This window comes from Somniosus microcephalus, chromosome 9, assembly GCF_052327205.1.
Source record: "Somniosus microcephalus isolate GS21.2 chromosome 9, FLI_Smic_1.0, whole genome shotgun sequence".
Taxonomy (NCBI): Eukaryota; Metazoa; Chordata; class Chondrichthyes; order Squaliformes; family Somniosidae; genus Somniosus; species Somniosus microcephalus.
The window spans coordinates 235,758,493-235,775,984 of NC_140995.1; the positions used below are offsets into that span (position 1 = coordinate 235,758,493).

At 47.5% G+C, this 17,492-nt stretch overlaps 1 protein-coding gene across 1 annotated transcript in view; it reads left to right on the forward strand.

Moving 5' to 3' along the window:
* The window catches only part of ptk7b (protein tyrosine kinase 7b), a 359,270-nt gene extending 344,035 nt beyond the window's left edge, over window positions 1–15,235 (forward strand). Inside the window, exons 18-20 of the mRNA XM_085998042.1 lie at window positions 3,584–3,735; window positions 10,195–10,373; window positions 13,943–15,235. Of these exons, the coding sequence (XP_085854168.1) occupies window positions 3,584–3,735; window positions 10,195–10,373; window positions 13,943–14,103 (492 nt within the window). The 3' untranslated portion in view covers window positions 14,104–15,235. The remainder of the gene's footprint in view (window positions 1–3,583; window positions 3,736–10,194; window positions 10,374–13,942) is intronic.
* Window positions 15,236–17,492: the final 2,257 nt, after the last annotated feature.

Genomic DNA, 17,492 nt, shown 5'->3' on the forward strand with positions numbered 1-17,492 from the left:
ATTCATAAAGCCCAGGATCCTGTGCCACAGCCAGAATCATCTTGGAGAGCAAAGATAACCCCATCTTCTTTTCTCCACTATTAATCACCTGCTTAAACCCCTCTCCCCGTCACCTTCACCTCCAACAAGTGCGATGAGTTCTTTGTCACCATGGTTGAGACTATCCATTCAGCTGCCTCTATTGCTTTCCCCTCTTCCCCTTGCCTACCAAGCTAAATCTCCCCCAGGCTTCTCGCTTTAGCACTAAACCCACACATCTCTGGTTTGTCTCCCATCTCCATTCATGTCTTCTGTAAGCTCATCTTGTCCATGCGACCCATTTCTTGCTCCCTTGGCCCTTTCCACACCAAACTGCTGACCACCCAATGTCCCACCTGGCCCCCATGCTAGCTGACATTGTAAATGGTTCCCTCTCGTCAGTATTATTCCCCTCACTTGAAAACTTCCAACATCACTCCCTACCCTTAAAACTATCAACCCATCTCCAATTTCCCTTTCCTATCAAGTCCTTGGAATGTGCGGTCACCTCCCAAATCCATGCTCATCTCTTCCATGACTCCCTATTTGAATTTCTCCAATCAGATTTCCACTCCTGCACAACTAACTGAAGTCACTAACAACATTCTCTGTGACTTTAACCATGGTGCATTATCATTTCCTGATCCTCTTTGACCTCTCTGTAGCCTTTGACATGGTTTGCCATTGCCATCCTGCTCCAATGCCTGTCCTCCGTTGTCCACCTCAGTAATACTACCCTCACTTGGTTCCACTTTTATCTATCCAACTGTAGCCTAAGCATCTCCAGCAATGGCTTCTCTTCCTGCCCCAACACCATTATCTCCAGTATCCCCCAAGGATTTATCTTGGCCCTTCCTCCCCATTTCCACCTCCGTAAAATCGCCCATCTGTGCCCCTACCTTAACCCATCTGTCACTGAAACCTTCATCCATGCCTTTGTCACTGCCAGATTTGACACTTCCAATGTTCTCTCATTCTCCACCCTCCATACATTTTAGCTTATCTAAAACTCTGCTGCCTGTATCTTATCCCACACCAAGTCCCGCTTGCCCATCGCCCTGTCCTTGCTGAATTATATTGGTTCCCAGTGCCTCAGAATTAAAATTCTCATTGTGTTTAAATCCCTTTATGACCTCAATCCTCCTCCTCTCTGTAACCATCTCCAGCTCTACAACCCTCCCTCCCCCCTGACCTTGCTGTTCCCCTGACCCTGGTCTTTTGTGAGCTCCCACTCCCTTTAGCCCACCGTTGGCAGTTGTGCCTGTATAGTCCAGGCCCCCCGTTCTGGAATTAATTCCCTAAACTTCCATCTCTCCACCTCCCTCTCCTCCTTTAAGACCCTCTTTGATCAAGCTTTTAGTCACCTTTCCTAGTATCTCTATCCTTTATCCTAGTATCCTTGACCCCTCTGTCCTTGCAAACTACCGCCCTGTCTCCAACCTCCCTTTCCGCTCAAGTCCTTGAGCCTGTTGTCGCCTCCCAAATCAATGCCCATCTTTCCCGCAACCATGTTTGAATCCCTCCAATCAGGTTTCCACCTCTGCCACAGTACCGAAACAGCTCTCATCAAAGTCACAAATGACATCCTTTGTGACTGTGACAAAGGTAAACTATCCCTCCTCGTCCTTCTTGACTTGTCTGCAGCCTTTGACACGGTTGACCACTCCACCCTTCGCCAACGCCTCTCCACTGTCGTCCAGCTGGGTGGGACTGCACTCGCCTGGTTCCATTCTTATCTATCTAATCGTAGCCAGAAAATCACCTGTAACGGTTTCTCTTCCTGCTCCCGTATTATTAACTCTGCTGTCCCCCAAGGATCTATTCTTGGCCCCCTCCTCTTTCTCATCTACATGCTGCCCCTTGGTGACATCATCCGAAAACACAGCATCAGTTTCCACCTGTACACTGATGACACCCAGCTCTACCTCACCACCACTTCCCTCGACCCCTCCACAGTCTCTAAATTGACACACTGCAGAAATTTTCTCCAATTAAATATTGGGAAGACTGAAGCCATTGTTTTCGGTCCCCACCACAAACTCCGTTCCCTAGCCACTGACTCCATCCATCTCCGCAACATCTGTCTGAGGCTGAACCACACTGTTCGCAGCCTTGGTGTCATATTTGACCCTGAAATGAGCTTCCAACCACATCTGTGGCATAACTAAGACTGCCTATTTCCACCTCCTTAACATTGCCCGTCTCTGCTCCTGCCTCAGCTCATCCGCTGCTGAAACCCTCATCCATGCCTTTGTTACCTCTAAACTTGACTATTCCAACGCACTCCTGGCTGGCCTCCCACATTCTACCCTACGTAAACTTGAGGTCATCCAAAACTCGGCTGCCCGTGTCCTAACTCGCACCAAGTCCCGTTCACCCCTCATCCCTGTGCTCGCTGACCTACATTAGCTCCCGGTTAAGCAACGCCTCGATTTCAAAATTCTCATCCTTGTTTTCAAATCCCTCCATGTCCTCGCCCCTCCCTATCTCTGTAATCTACTTCAGCCCCACTACCCCCTGAGATATCTGCGCTCCTCTAATTCTGCCCTCTTGAGCATCCCTGACTATAATTGCTCAACCATCGCTGGCCATGCCTTCTGTTGGCTGGGCCCTAAGCTCTGGAATTTCCTGCCTAAACTTCTTTGCCTCTCTAACTCTTTTCCTCCTTTAAGACGCTGCTTAAAACCTACCTCTTTGACCAAGCTTTTGGTCATCTGCCCTAATTTCTCCTTGCGTGGCTCGGTGTCAAACTTTTTCATCTTATAATACTCCTGTGAAGCGCCTTGGGATGCTTTACTACGTTAAAGGTGCTATATAAATACAAGTTGTTGTTGTATCCTTTGGCTCAACATCCATTTTTTGATTATGCCTCTTTGAAGTGTTATATTTTTTCTATGTTAAAGATATAAATTGTCGTATTTGATCTTGGGGCCTGAACCCAGTCCCATTGTCGCAAAGGTCCACCAAAAAATACCTTCCATTCAGTCAGTAGTAACTGGATAGCAGTTGGGAGCGGGAATCTTGGCTGATTCTTCTTCTCTGCCCAGGAGTGCTGAGACCCAGTTGTAGCATCCTAACTGATAGACCAGCGAAGAAAATTAAATCAGCTTAGCCCAGCCCCAAAAAACTGTGGAAGCTACATCATTACATAAATTTAAAACAGAAATAGACAGTTTCCTAGAAGTAAAGGGAATTAAGGGTTACGGGGAGCGGGCAGGAATTTGGACATGAGTCTAGGTTCGGATCGGTCATGGCCCTGTGGGTAGTGGAGCGGGCCCAGGGGCCGTGTAGCCTGATCCTACTCCTATTTCGTGTGTCTAATTCTGTTAGATGCAGGAGATGGTTCTGTGATAGTGGATTGGCAGTTAGGATCAGATCAGCCATGATCTTATTGAATGGCGGAGCAGGCTCGAGGGGCCGATTGGCCTACTCCTGCTCCTATTTCTTATGTTCTTATATGATCTGCTGTACCAGGTGGTCCTTTTGCCCGCTGGGCCATCAGGGAAGTTATCATTTTTAGTAGTTTCTGTATCTTGTAGTTGAAGGCCTTTCTTTTCTTTTCTAGGTGGGTATTTGCACACAGGTAGCACTGGGAATGGAATACCTGTCAAACCATCGCTTTGTACACAAGGACTTGGCTGCTCGAAACTGCCTCATCAGTGCCCAGCGACAAGTCAAAGTGGCAGCACTTGGGCTGAGCAAGGATGTGTACAACAGGTAGGTGAAATGGCTCCTCCCAGTGATGAGGTTCAGACATTTTACGTATACTTAGAAAAATTGAATTTGATTAATTTTCTATATAACATTCGAACAACAGCTTGAAGGAGAACCATCCTTCCACACACAGTATTAATGTCAAGAACTACAACATTCCCACGATCCACCAGGATCACAAAAAAGGTAACTGAACAAATGCAAATGAAACTGTCCAGCTGCACAGATGTAAGCCGTTGCTGACATCCCTAAACCTGATCAAATTGCTTCATTTTCTCGTTTCACCCGAAAGCCAATTGTTCCAAATTAGTGGTTTGATTTGTTCCCAGAATGTGGGTAATTTGACATTTGTGGGCAATGCTGACGAAGCTGGCATTTGTGGGCAAGGCTGGCATTTATTGCCCATCCCTAGTTGCCCTAAGGTGGTGGTGGGTGGTCTTGAACTGCTGCAGTCCTTGTGCTCCCACAATGGAATTCCAAGATATTGATCCAGCAACAGTGAAGGATTGGCAATGTATGTCCAAGTCGGGGTGGAGGGGAACTTGGAGGCGATGATATTCCCACAACTTCAATGATGTGTTCAGCTACTGTGTAACACAGTGGTTCTCAAACTTTTTTGGTTGAAGGACCCCTTTTCAAATGGATTTAGTAATCATGGACCCCCCCCCATCTAAATTATAAAACTCAATATGAAAGTGCTGCATATAGCAGATGAGATGGCTGCCACACCATAAAGAGCTGACTTTTATATATCTTACCGTATCCTCAGGACATCTCAAAGAGCTTCACAACTAAAACATTACTTTTTGTTTTGAACAGCAGCCTGTTTTGTAGGCCATTGTGCACAGCAATTGAGATGAATGACCAAATTAATTTTATTTTTGGATGGTGTTGGTTGAGGGAAGAATTTTGGCCAAGACATCAGAGAACTCCCTGTTTCTCTGAGTAGTGCCATGGGATCTTTTACATCCACCCAAACAGACAAATGGGTTTACTGTCTCATCTGAAGAAAGGCATCTCCGACAATGCAGCACTGAAGGTTTATTCCAGGTTATGTGCTTAGACCACTCGACTCCAAACCTCATTACAGCCTTGGTCCAAACATGGACAAAAGTGCTGAATTCCAGAGGTGAGGTAAGAGTGACTGCCCTTGACATCAAGGCAGCATTTGACCGAGTGTGGCATCAAGGAGCCCTAATAAAATTGAAGTCAATGGGAATCGGGGGGGGAAAACTCTCCACTGGCTGGAGTCATACCTAGCACAAAGGAAGATGGTTGTAGTTGTTGGAGGTCAATCATCTCAGCCCCAAGACATTGCTGCAGGAGTTCGTCAGGGCAGTGTCCTAGGCCTAATCTCCTTCAGCTGCTTCATCAATGACCTTCAGAAGTGGGGATGTTCGCTGATGATTGCAGAGTGTTCAGTTTAATTTGCAACTCGTCAGATAATGAAGCAGTCCATGCCCGAATGCAGCAAGACCTGGATGACATTCAGGCTTGGGCTGACCAGTGGCAAGTAACATTCGTGCCACTAAAGTGCCAGGCAATGACTATCTCCAACAAGCAAGAGTCTAAACCACCGCCCCTTGACATTCAATGGCATTGCCATCACCGAATCCCCCACCATCAATATCCTGGGGGGTGACCAATGACCAGAAACTGAACTGGACCAGCCACATAAATACTGTGGCTACAAGAGCAGGTCAGAGGCTGGGTATTCTGCAGCGAGTGTCTCACCTCCTGACTCCCCAAAGCCTTTCCACTATCTACAAGGCACAGGTCCGGAGTGTGAGGGAATACTCTCCACTTGCCTGGATGAGTGCAGCTCAAACAACACTCAAGAAGCTCGATCGACACCATCCAGGACAAAGCAGCCCGCTTGATTGGCACCCCATCCACCACATTAAACATTCACTCCCTCCACCACCGGCGTACCGTGGCTGCAGTGTGTACCATCTACAAGATCCATTGCAGCAACTCGCTAAGGCTTCTTCGGCAGCACCTCCCAAACCTGTGGTCTCTACCACCTAGAAGGACAAGGGCAGCAGACGCATGGGAACACCATCACCTGCAAGTTCCCCTCCAAGTTACACACCATCCTGACTTGGAACCATATCGCCGTTCCTTCATTGTCGCTGGGTCAAAATCCTGGAACTCCCTCCCTAACAGTACTGTGGGAGTACCTTCACCACACGGATTGCAGCGGTTTAAGGCGGCTCACCACCACATTCTCAAGGGCAATTAGGGATGGGCAATAAATTCTGGCCTTGCCAGCGACGCCCACATCCCAGGAATGACTAAAAAAAAAAGTCCTGGAGTGGGACATGAATCCACAACCCTCTGACTCAGGCTCAAGTACGACTGCTGAGCCAGGGTACCAACAAGGAAAGAATTGTCCCATGATTGTAAGCTGCTGCCACAATTTCAGGCACTTGGGCTAAGATCAACAAGTAGATCTTATTTGTAATAACGCTGCACTGACAGCTCATTTCTTTTGAGCAGTAACATTTTAATACAGTATCCCATCGCCGTTTTATTCTGGTATAGAGAGTATTGATAATGCCACCTCACTAATGCAGAAACCACTTCAAACCTTCTATCGGCCCTTTTGCAGAGTGGTAGCTGTGTGACTCATTCAAGGTTTGCGAGGTGGTGTGTTGTGCTGAATCCTGCGTGTCTGACCCCAGCTTCCACCAGAGGGCACCCTTTGATAGGATATGTGATGCTGCAAGCTGTAAATACATGTCCTGCAGAAGGGTTGCAATTCAGTCTATTCATCTTTTGGGAGAGAGCTTTTATATTTTATTAAACTGCCAAATCTAACTCTTGTTTCATTAATTTGTAACTTCTTCCCAAACAGACGGAAAATAGCTGTAGAAGCATGAGCTGTAAATTGTTCAGCTATCATTACGACATGTGCTTGCTGAAGAATATAGTGCCTTCCTTTTGAGATTGAGTTTGTTTGATCTTTTTAGGTCTCATTTGGGTAGACTGGAGGGTGGCATTTTATGCTTTTACAGCTCGGACTGGTAATGGATTCAAAACATTGACTTTACTCTTTTTCTCATCCATGAATTTGCTCATTTTTGAATGGGGTAAAGTAAATTTGGCTGCAGTTGGATGCCGGTTTGAAACTTTGTGTGCTGGAGGGATTGGCTTCAGTGAGCCAAATGGCCTTTTTAAAATTCCAGGACTTGTATTCCGCAGAGCCACAGACCAGTTTGCTGCACTTCCTTTGCTGCAGGTCCAAATGCCAAGTGTCTTTAAGCAGAAATCCATCCCGAGTCATGTTTGATTTATGTAACACATTTATATACACAAAAAGATAACTTTGTCCTTGTATATTTTTGCCTTGTTTTCTTTCAAATCCCTCCATGGCCTCACCCCTCCCTATCTCTGTAATCTCCTCCAGCCCTACAACCCTCTGAGGTATCTGCGCTCCTCCAATTCTGCCCTCTTGAGCATCCCTGATTTTAATCGCTCAACCATTGCTGACTGTGCCTTCAGCTGCCAAGGCCCTAGGCTCTGGACTTCCCTCCCTAAACTTCTCCACCTCTCTTTCCTTTAAGACGCTTCTTAAAACCTACCTCTTTGACCATGCTTTTGGTCATCTGCCCAAATAGCTCCTTAGGTGGCTATGTCAAATTTTGCTGATTATGCTCCTGTGAAGTGCCTTGAGACGTTTTACTATGTTAAAGGCGCTATATAAATGCACGTTGTTGTAAAGTTTTGCCAGTTTGAATAAGGCATTTTGGGATGGACTGGCTGTTGCATCTGGGAGTTAAATGCCAGGCTATATCCAGCCACTTAAGTTTCTCTATATAAACTTCATACGCGCACAGTGAATTACAGTGAGCTTTCCTGATACTACAGCATCTTTGCGGAACACCTCTGTTCAGTCCTTAAGGGTGACCCCGAGCTTCCGGTCGCCTGTCATTTTAATTCACCGCTCCATTCCCACTCGGACCTCACCGTCCTTGGCCTCTTATATTGTTTCACGGCAGCTCAACGTAAACTCGAGGAACAGCACCTCATCTTCCGATTAGGCACTCTGCAGCCTTCCGGACTCAATATCGAGTTCAACAATTTCAGATCATAACCTCGGCCCCTATTTCATTTTTTCTTGTAATTTTTCCAACCTCATAGTTCCCCAACCCCGCACAGCCCGCTTCTACCTCCTTCCCAAGATCCACAAACAGGACTGCCCTGGTAGACCCATGGTTTCAGCCTGTTCTTGCCCCACGGAACTTATCTCTTCCTATCTTGACTCTATCTTTTCTCCCCTTGTCCAGTCTCTTCCCACCTACATCCGCGACTCTTCGGACGCCCTCCGCCACTTTAACAGTTTCCAGTTTCCTGGCCCCAACCGCCTCCTTTTCACTGTGGACGTCCAATCCCTCTACACCTCCATCCCCCACCAGGATGGCCTGAGGGCGCTCCGCTTCTTCCTTGAACAGAGGCCCGACCAGTCCCCATCCACCACCACCCTCCTTCACCTGGCTGAACTTGTTCTCACATTGAACAACTTCTCCTTTAACTCCACTCATTTCCTCCAAATCAAAGGTGTTGCCATGGGTACCCGCATGGGTCCTAGCTATGCCTGCCTTTTCGTGGGCTATGTGAAACAATCTTTGTTCCAGTCCTATTCGGGTCCCCTCCCTCACCTCTTTTTCCGATACATTGATGACTGTATCGGTGCCGTTTCCTGCTCTCGTCCCGAACTTGACAATTTCATTCACTTTGCCTCCAATTTCCACCCTTCCCTCACCTTCACATGGTCCATCTCGGACTCTTCCCTTCCCTTCCTCGACTTCTCCGTCTCCATCTCTGGGGATAGGTTATTGACCAATATTCACTACAAGCCCACTGACTCCCACAGCTACCTGGACTACACTTCCCCCCACCCCGCTTCCTGTAAGGACTCTATTCCATTCTCCCAGTTTCTCCGTCTCCGCCGTATCTGCTCCGACGATGCCACCTTCCACACCAGTGCTTCCGACATGTCTTCCTTTTTCCGCAACTGAGGATTCCCCTCTACCGTGGTTGACATGGCCCTCGACCGTGTCAGTTCTATCTCCCGCACTTCTGCCCTCACCCCTGCCGCTCCCTCCCGGAACCACGATACGGTTCCCCTTGTCCTCACCTTTCACCCCACCAGCCTCCACATTCAACGGATCATCCTCCGCCATTTCCGCTACCTCCAAAGTGATCCCACCACCAAATGTATCTTCCCCTCCCTTCCCCTCCCCTCCCCTCCCCTTTCAGCATTCCGCAGGGACCGCTCCCTCCGAGACACCCTAGTCCACTCCTCTATCACCCCAAACAGCCCTTCCCCTTCGCCCGGCACCTTCCTGTGCAAGCGGAGGAGATGTAACACCTCCCCTATACCTCCCCCCTTCCCACTGTCCAGGGCCCCAAACACCCCTTCCAGGTGAAACAGCGATTTACTTGTACTTCTCGCAATCTAGTATACTGTATTTACTGCTCACAATGCGGTCTCCTCTACATTGGGGAGACCAAACGCAGATTGGGTGACCGCTTTGCGGAACACCTCCGTTCAGTCCGTAAGGGTGACCCCGAGCTTCCGGTCGCCTGTCATTTTAATTCACCGCTCCATTCCCACTCGGACCTCACCGTCCTTGGCCTCTTGTATTGTTCCACGGAAGCTCAACGTAAACTCGAGGAACAGCACCTCATCTTCCGATTAGGCACTCTGCAGCCTTCCGGACTCAATATCGAGTTCAACAATTTCAGATCATAACCTCGGCCCCTATTTCATTTTCTCTTGTAATTTTTCCACTCCTTCCCCCCCCCCCCCCTTCCTTTTGTTTCTCTCTCACACCTGGCAGCTATCTCTTGCCCTGCCAGTACACTTTACACCTAATCTCAGCCTATTACCATCTCGTCTAGCTTCTAATACCTTTTATTGTCTCTTTTTTACTTCTTTTGTATCTTTTATTCTTTTGTCCGATCGCAGCCCTGCCTCCGATCTATCTTTTCTTTCCAGTTTTGAAGAAGGGCTCGACCCGAAACGTCAACTCAAATTTCTGTCCATGGATGTTGCCTGACCTGCTGAGTTTTTCCAGCATTTTCTGTTGTTATTTCGGATTTCCAACATCCGCAGTATTTTGCTATCGTCAGAGTAGAGCAGTGATTGTCCTGGCCAACATTCTTGCCTCAAAACCGTTTTAACTGGTGATTCATCTTGGGGCCAATGTTCCCATTAATTTCTTTTTGGGTGCGCAGCCCATTCAAAATACCACACATGTGCGGCTGCGCAGGAGGTCCAGAGCGACATGTGGCCGCACAGCTTAAAAAGGAACATTGCTTGCGGCTACTTGTCTACATAACCAAACACAAAAGTAATTCAATGTGTGACGTGCTTTAAGATGTTTTGACACTTTATAAATGCAAGTTTAATTATTTATAGAACAGTGCTGTAATGTTCTGCCTCTTATTCACCAGTGAGTACTACCATTTCCGTCAAGCATGGATTCCACTGCGCTGGATGCCAGTTGAGGCCATATTTGAGGCTGATTTCTCCACCAAATCGGATGTGTGGTCCTTTGGGGTCCTGATGTGGGAGGCCTTCTCCCAGGGGGAGTTGCCATTTTCCAAACTCAGTGACGACCAAGTATTGACAGGTACTGAAGTCGGTTTTATTTTCTTTGCTCTTGTCCTCAAGTACAACCCTGGGGCTTTTGCGGCTGATACGAAGTGGAGAATTAGGGGCAGAAATCTAGTCCTACTCTGTTTAGGACTGCTATCTTGCACATTAAGCACCGTCAATAGTCTAGTATTGGCCAATTTCAGCCTGTAGGCTCTGTAAATATGCCCCACAAATCCCACTTTTATTTGGATTTGTATTTCTTCTATTTTTCTCCAGTTTGAATTTCTTGGACTGAGTGTTTTGTAAAGGGCTCTCTTTAGTGCTATTGCTTCAATGATGGATAAATCCGTAAATTAGAACACCAGGAACTGTTGGTATCAATAACTTGAGGTATATGCAGATTAATGAGAACTTGGATTTAAACTTCACAAGCAGGCCTGCACTTGGCACGAATCTATACAGACCAGGTTTGATTTCCAGGCTGTTGAGGCTAATTGTAGCTGGGAGCGGAGAATCTGATTGCTATCCAGTGAAAAGTGCACATGTTTCAGTGAGCATATGATCAGTTCTAGTGCGATGTCCTCCATGATGTAAGAATCAGCTTGTATTTATGTAGCATCTTGTCAAATTTACAGCACTCCCCACAGTGCTTAACTAATGAATTACTTTTGAAGTGCAGTCACTGTTGTTTAGATTAACATGGCAGTTAGATTGCAAGCAGTAAGGTCCCACAAAATGGAATGAAATGAATGATTTTTTTTTCCTGATGGTTGAGGAATGAATGTTGGCCAGGACACCAGTAGGACATCCTGCTCATTATCAAATAATGCCGTGGGACCTATTAAGTCCACTGGACAAGCAGATGGAGTCAGGAGCTTAACTTGTCATTTGAAAGACAGCACCTCTGACAATTTAGCATTCCCTTAGCACCGCTCAAGTCCTTGGAGTGGGTTTGTCATCCACAGCCTCCTGATTTAGGTGTTTGTGCTGCAACTGAGCCAAGCTAACACTTGCAGCTAACAGGCAACGCTCAGTCTCGGTTCCCGCATGAAGGATATCCTTTGGATGAGATGTCCCCAGGGAAAGCAAACAGCCGTGAATCGTACAGCAAGAATCTGTTCCTTTAGGGGAGCAGAAACAATAATTCGACAAAGCTAGATTTAAAAAATAAAAAAAAATTATTTTGCCCCTTACTGCCCTTGCATGATTATTACAGAGGAAGAACATTTGGCCCATCTCAGTTCATCCACTGAGAGATCCGACCATTCCCCCCCATTTCAGCATCTGATCGTTTCTTAAATGATTCCAGAGTTTGTGCCTCCATTACTCCATCTGGAAGTTTATTCTGCACATTGATCTCGCTCTTTGTGAATAGAATTTCCAATATCAGTCCTAAAATGATCGTTTACCAGTTTGAGCCTATGTCCGCTAGTTCTAATTCCCGGTCTTTTTCAAGCCTCCGATCCCTGACCCTTCTAGCTCTTCTTTACACTGCCTCCAGCACTTCAGTGTCTCCCATGTTTCTTGTGACTGGAGCTGGACACAGTATTCAAGGTACGGTCTGAGCAGAGCACTGTACAGTTTGAGATGTATGAAGCTTACACTGGTCTAAAAAATCTGTGGAAAGTCGGGCTTCAGAAGGGTTCATGGCCCTGCTTTGAGAGCTGCTCGGTCCAGATGCTGGATATTTTTTGAATGAAGTACCTCTGATAATTCATGACTGCTTTGAACCACTAGATGGTGGTGTTGCTGGGTTTGTCCTTCAGTACCAAGACGCCACTTACCTTTAACCTCCCTCACAGTGCAGGGGTTGATGCTTGTGAAGATTAGCTTTAGCTTGGATATTTTCTCAGTATATTTGTGCATTGAAGGTTTACAACTATTAAAATGAACTGAGGACGCTGTATTTGAACTGTCGATCCAGCTGCAAAACAACCCACATGAACTGGAAGGAGCAGCAATAGACACGGGGCTTTGGGCTTCCCTCTGGCTCAATATAAATATACCACCCAGTGTGGTACTGAGCCATATAGATGGGGGAAGGTCTAACTCCAATCCATCTGTCTGATTGGCTAACTCATCTCATCTGGGGTGGGAATGCTGCAGTGTCCCCAGGCTGTGGAGGGGGGCGGGGGGGGAATTATCCACAGTTCTTGCTTCAGATCACTATCCAGTAATGTGTGCGAGTGTGTCTGTGTGAGACATAGAAACATAGACGATAGGAGCAGGAGTAGGCCATTTGGCCCCTTGAGCCTGTTCCGCCATTTAATGAGATCATGGCTGATCATCCAAATTCAGTACCCTGTCCCTGCTTTCTCCCCATATCCCTTGATCCTTTTCGCCTTAAGAAATATATCTAACTCCTTGAAGATATTTAATGAATTGGCCTCAACGGCCTTCTGTGGTAGAGAATTCCACAGGTTCACCACTCTCTGGGTGAAGAAATTCCTCCTCATCTCTGTCCTAAATGGCTTACCCCTTATCCTAGACTGTGACCCCTGGTTCTGGAATCCCCCGCCATCAGGAACATCCTTCCTGCGTCTAGTCCTGTTAGAATTTGTGTGTGTGTGTGTGTGTGTGTGTGTGTGTGTGTGTGTGTGTGTGTGTGTGTGTGTTGCTGAGTCGCAGCCGCTGTGAATTCAGCTGCTAGCCTTCTCACTAACAAGAAGCCCTCCTCTTTCCCTTCTCCCCCTCCCACTAATTAATTTAGAAACTAAACTGTTTAAAGGAACTGAAGGTGTCAAAGTCGCACCCTCCTTCCACAGTGCGTCTGAATGATCTCAGCTGACAGGTGGACACTGATTTCCCAGTTTATATAAAAAGCACTGGGTTCCATTCATGCACTCATTCCACAATCGTACCAATATTGATGAGACCACGGCGACGGTCTGTTTCAAAGCTGCCCTCGGGACCAGGATCTGCTTTGAACCGTACCAATGGGAAGCAGGCAGCTTCAAGTGATTGTCATCTAGAAGGTTTTGGTCCCAGGACTGCCCTCTGATCAGTGGCGGTGAGGTTCCTCTGCTTGTAGTGGGGACACTGGCTGGACCTCCTAGCAGTGACGGTTATGAGGAGAAAACAAAGCTGCTGTTGGTCAGCTTCCCTGCCCTGCTTGTAAAAATAAAAAAACGCTTGTATTTCTATAGCACCTTTCACAATCTCAGGACTTCCCAAAGTGCTGTACAGCCAATAAAGTATTTTTGAAGTGTAGTTACTGTTGTAATGTAGGGAAACGCAGCAGCCAAATTATGCACAGCAAGTATCAACAAACAGCAATGTGATGACGACTAGATAATCTGTTTTAGTAGTGGATAAATATTAGCCAGGACACTGGGGAGATCTCCTGCTCTTCTTTGAAACTTCCCTGCTCCTCCTCTTTTACCCTTTGTACCAGTTATGGGGATACGTGATATCTTTCCTGCTTGCACCTCAAGAGGTTAAACCATTGGTGGTTGAAGTGCAAGGTTGTATGGTTGACAAACGCATCTCCGGGTTGTGGGAGCTTGTATTTTTCTGCATATCTCCAGTAAATGGTGGGGCAAGGGGAGAAACGAGGATAAACTTGTTTAATTATAAAGATTACCCCAATTTGTTTTTTCGCAGGTGTACAGAACAGTCAAATCAAACTCCCTACACCTGATGGCTGCCCGTCTAAACTCTACAAACTGATGCAGCGTTGCTGGGCAGCAAGCCCCAAGGACCGCCCATCTTTCAGTGAGATTGCCAACACTCTCGGTGAAATTCCTGCTGACAGCAAAGTCTGATCGGGATCAGTGTCTGCTCCCAGAATCATGTACAGTGTTCAACAAGGAACGGATCGGCATCCCATCAGGGGCTTGTCTGTTGGCTGTGTCTGCTATTTTTTTATTGTAACTTTTTGTGTTTTTTATTATTATTTCATACAAGGAATTGAGCGTCTCAAATTCCAGGGACTTTTTTCCTTAAGCTCAACACTACAGAGCGTCGTTCTCGAGGCCTTTCGCCCACTGCTATCATTGTGCATGTGTTCCTGCTCTGGAGGATTTTAGTCTCATAAGTGCAGGAGTTTGGGATAACTACCTCTGAACCATCGGAGAAGCTAAGAGCAATAAATATCAGTCACTCTACCCCACCCTCTCATCTGGGAAACATTATAACAGCACAGTCCTTGCTTCTCGAACCAGCAAGTTACTGGGCTGAATGAATTTGCTTCATCAAAACTGTTTATTTCAAATAATAAAGGACCAAGCACAATAGATCTTTGAAATCTAATCATGTTCAGAGAAAAGGAGAGAGGAGCGTGTACTGAGAAAGTTGCAGGCTGTCTGACAGGACCACGGCCTGCCGGTGGATGGTACATGACCTCAGGATGGCTCCATGCCTAAAGCTTGTACATACTGTAGAAAATCACAAGCTAACTTTACCAACGTTCCTTAATGTAGAAAGAAGCTGGAGAAACCTGTCTATTTATTTCAGTAGGTTCTCGATGATCTCGTCTTTCCAACATGGTCGTGTTTATTTGCCTTTTTAAAAAAGTTTATTTTATGTATGTTAACCTTTAAACATATCTTTACAAGCAAAAACACTATATCTAAAGCCAGGAATTAAACTGGTATTGCATATAGGCAAGTCTGTACTGAACCAAGTGCCTGGTGTATGAAGGAATTCTTATCAATTTTCAAAACTGTTATGAAATGCAAGCTCCTGTTTTTATAATTCTTTTAAGAAACCTTTTTATATCATATTTTTCAAAAAAAAATTGAAGTGTGGAAAGAACAAACCTTGGCTGCAATGTTAGTTTTTTTTTTTAAATTTGAGTAAAACTTAGACACATTTAGTTCATATTCAGCTTGTGCATTTGGTTTCATATCCATAATTTTTACATGCTGCTGTCAATAAAGTTCACACTTTTTGGTATTTCATTTTTCTGAATATACCCGAGGAATATCTACCATTTGATTCCTGCATCACAGTTCATGTGACACTGAGGAGAGGCTGGACATGGCCCTGTGTGATATCTGTGTCACAGCGGGGAGAGGCTGGACATGGCCCTGTGTGATATCTGTGTCACAGCGGGGACAGGCTGCACATAGCCCTGTGTGATATCTGTGTCACAGTGGGGACAGGCTGCACATAGCCCTGTGTGATATCTGTGTCACAGCGGGGACAGGTTGGACATGGCCCTGTGTGATATCTGTGTCACAGTGGGGAGAGGCTGGACATGGCCCTGTGTGATATCTGTGTCACAGCGGGGACAGGTTGGACATGGTCCTGTGTGATATCTGTGTGTCACAGTGGGGACAGGCTGGACATGGCCCTGTGTGATATCTGTGTCACAGTGGGGACAGGCTGCACATGGCCCTGTGTGATATCTGTGTCACAGTGGGGAGAGGCTGGACATGGCCCTGTGTGATATCGGTGTCACAGTGGGGAGAGGCTGGACATGGCCGTGTGTGATATCTGTGTGTCACAGTGGGGACAGGCTGGACATGGCCCTGTGTGATATCTGTGTCACAGTGGGGAGAGGCTGGACATGGCCCTGTGTGATATCTGTGTCACAGCGGGGACAGGTTGGACATGGCCCTGTGTGATATCTGTGTGTCACAGTGGGGAGAGGCTGGACATGGCCCTGTGTGATATCTGTGTCACAGTGGGGACAGGATGGACATGGCCCTGTGTGATATCTGTGTGTCACAGTGGGGACAGGCTGGACATGGCCCTGTGTGATATCTGTGTGTCACAGTGGGGAGAGGCTGGACATGGCCCTGTGTGATATCTGTGTCACAGTGGGGACAGGCTGCACATGGCCCTGTGTGATATCTGTGTCACAGTGGGGACAGGCTGCACATGGCCCTGTGTGATATCTGTGTGTCACAGTGGGGAGAGGCTGGACATGGCCCTGTGTGATATCTGTGTCACAGTGGGGACAGGATGGACATGGCCCTGTGTGATATCTGTGTGTCACAGTGGGGACAGGCTGGACATGGCCCTGTGTGATATCGGTGTCACAGTGGGGAGAGGCTGGACATGGCCCTGTGTGATATCTGTGTCACAGTGGGGAGAGGCTGGACATGGCCCTGTGTGATATCTGTGTCACAGTGGGGAGAGGCTGGACATGGCCCTGTGTGATATCTGTGTCACAGTGGGGAGAGGCTGGACATGGCCCTGTGTGATATCTGTGTCACAGTGGGGAGAGGCTGGACATGGCCCTGTGTGATATCTGTGTGTCACAGTGGGGACAGGCTGGACATGGCCCTGTGTGATATCTGTGTGTCACAGTGGGGACAGGCTGGACATGGCCCTGTGTGATATCTGTGTCACAGTGGGGAGAGGCTGGACATGGCCCTGTGTGATATCTGTGTCACAGTGGGGAGAGGCTGGACATGGCCCTGTGTGATATCTGTGTGTCACAGCGGGGACAGGCTGGACATGGCCCTGTGTGATATCTGTGTGTCACAGCGGGGACAGGCTGGACATGGCCCTGTGTGATATCGGTGTCACAGTGGGGAGAGGCTGGACATGGCCCTGTGTGATATCTGTGTGTCACAGTGGGGACAGGCTGGACATAGCCCTGTGTGATATCTGTGTGTCACAGTGGGGACAGGCTGGACATGGCCCTGTGTGATATCTGTGTGTCACAGTGGGGACAGGATGGACATGGCCCTGTGTGATATCTGTGTGTCACAGTGGGGACAGGCTGGACATGGCCCTGTGTGATATCTGTGTCACAGTGGGGAGAGGCTGGACATGGCCCTGTGTGATATCTGTGTCACAGTGGGGAGAGGCTGGACATGGCCCTGTGTGATATCTGTGTCACAGTGGGGAGAGGCTGGACATGGCCCTGTGTGATATCGGTGTCACAGTGGGGACAGGATGGACATGGCCCTGTGTGATATCTGTGTGTCACAGTGGGGACAGGCTGGACATGGTCCTGTGTGATATCTGTGTCACAGTGGGGACAGGCTGGACATGGCCCTGTGTGATATCTGTGTCACAGTGGGGAGAGGCTGGACATGGCCCTGTGTGATATCTGTGTCACAGTGGGGAGAGGCTGGACATGGCCCTGTGTGATATCTGTGTGTCACAGTGGGGACAGGATGGACATGGCCCTGTGTGATATCTGTGTGTCACAGTGGGGACAGGCTGGACATGGTCCTGTGTGATATCTGTGTCA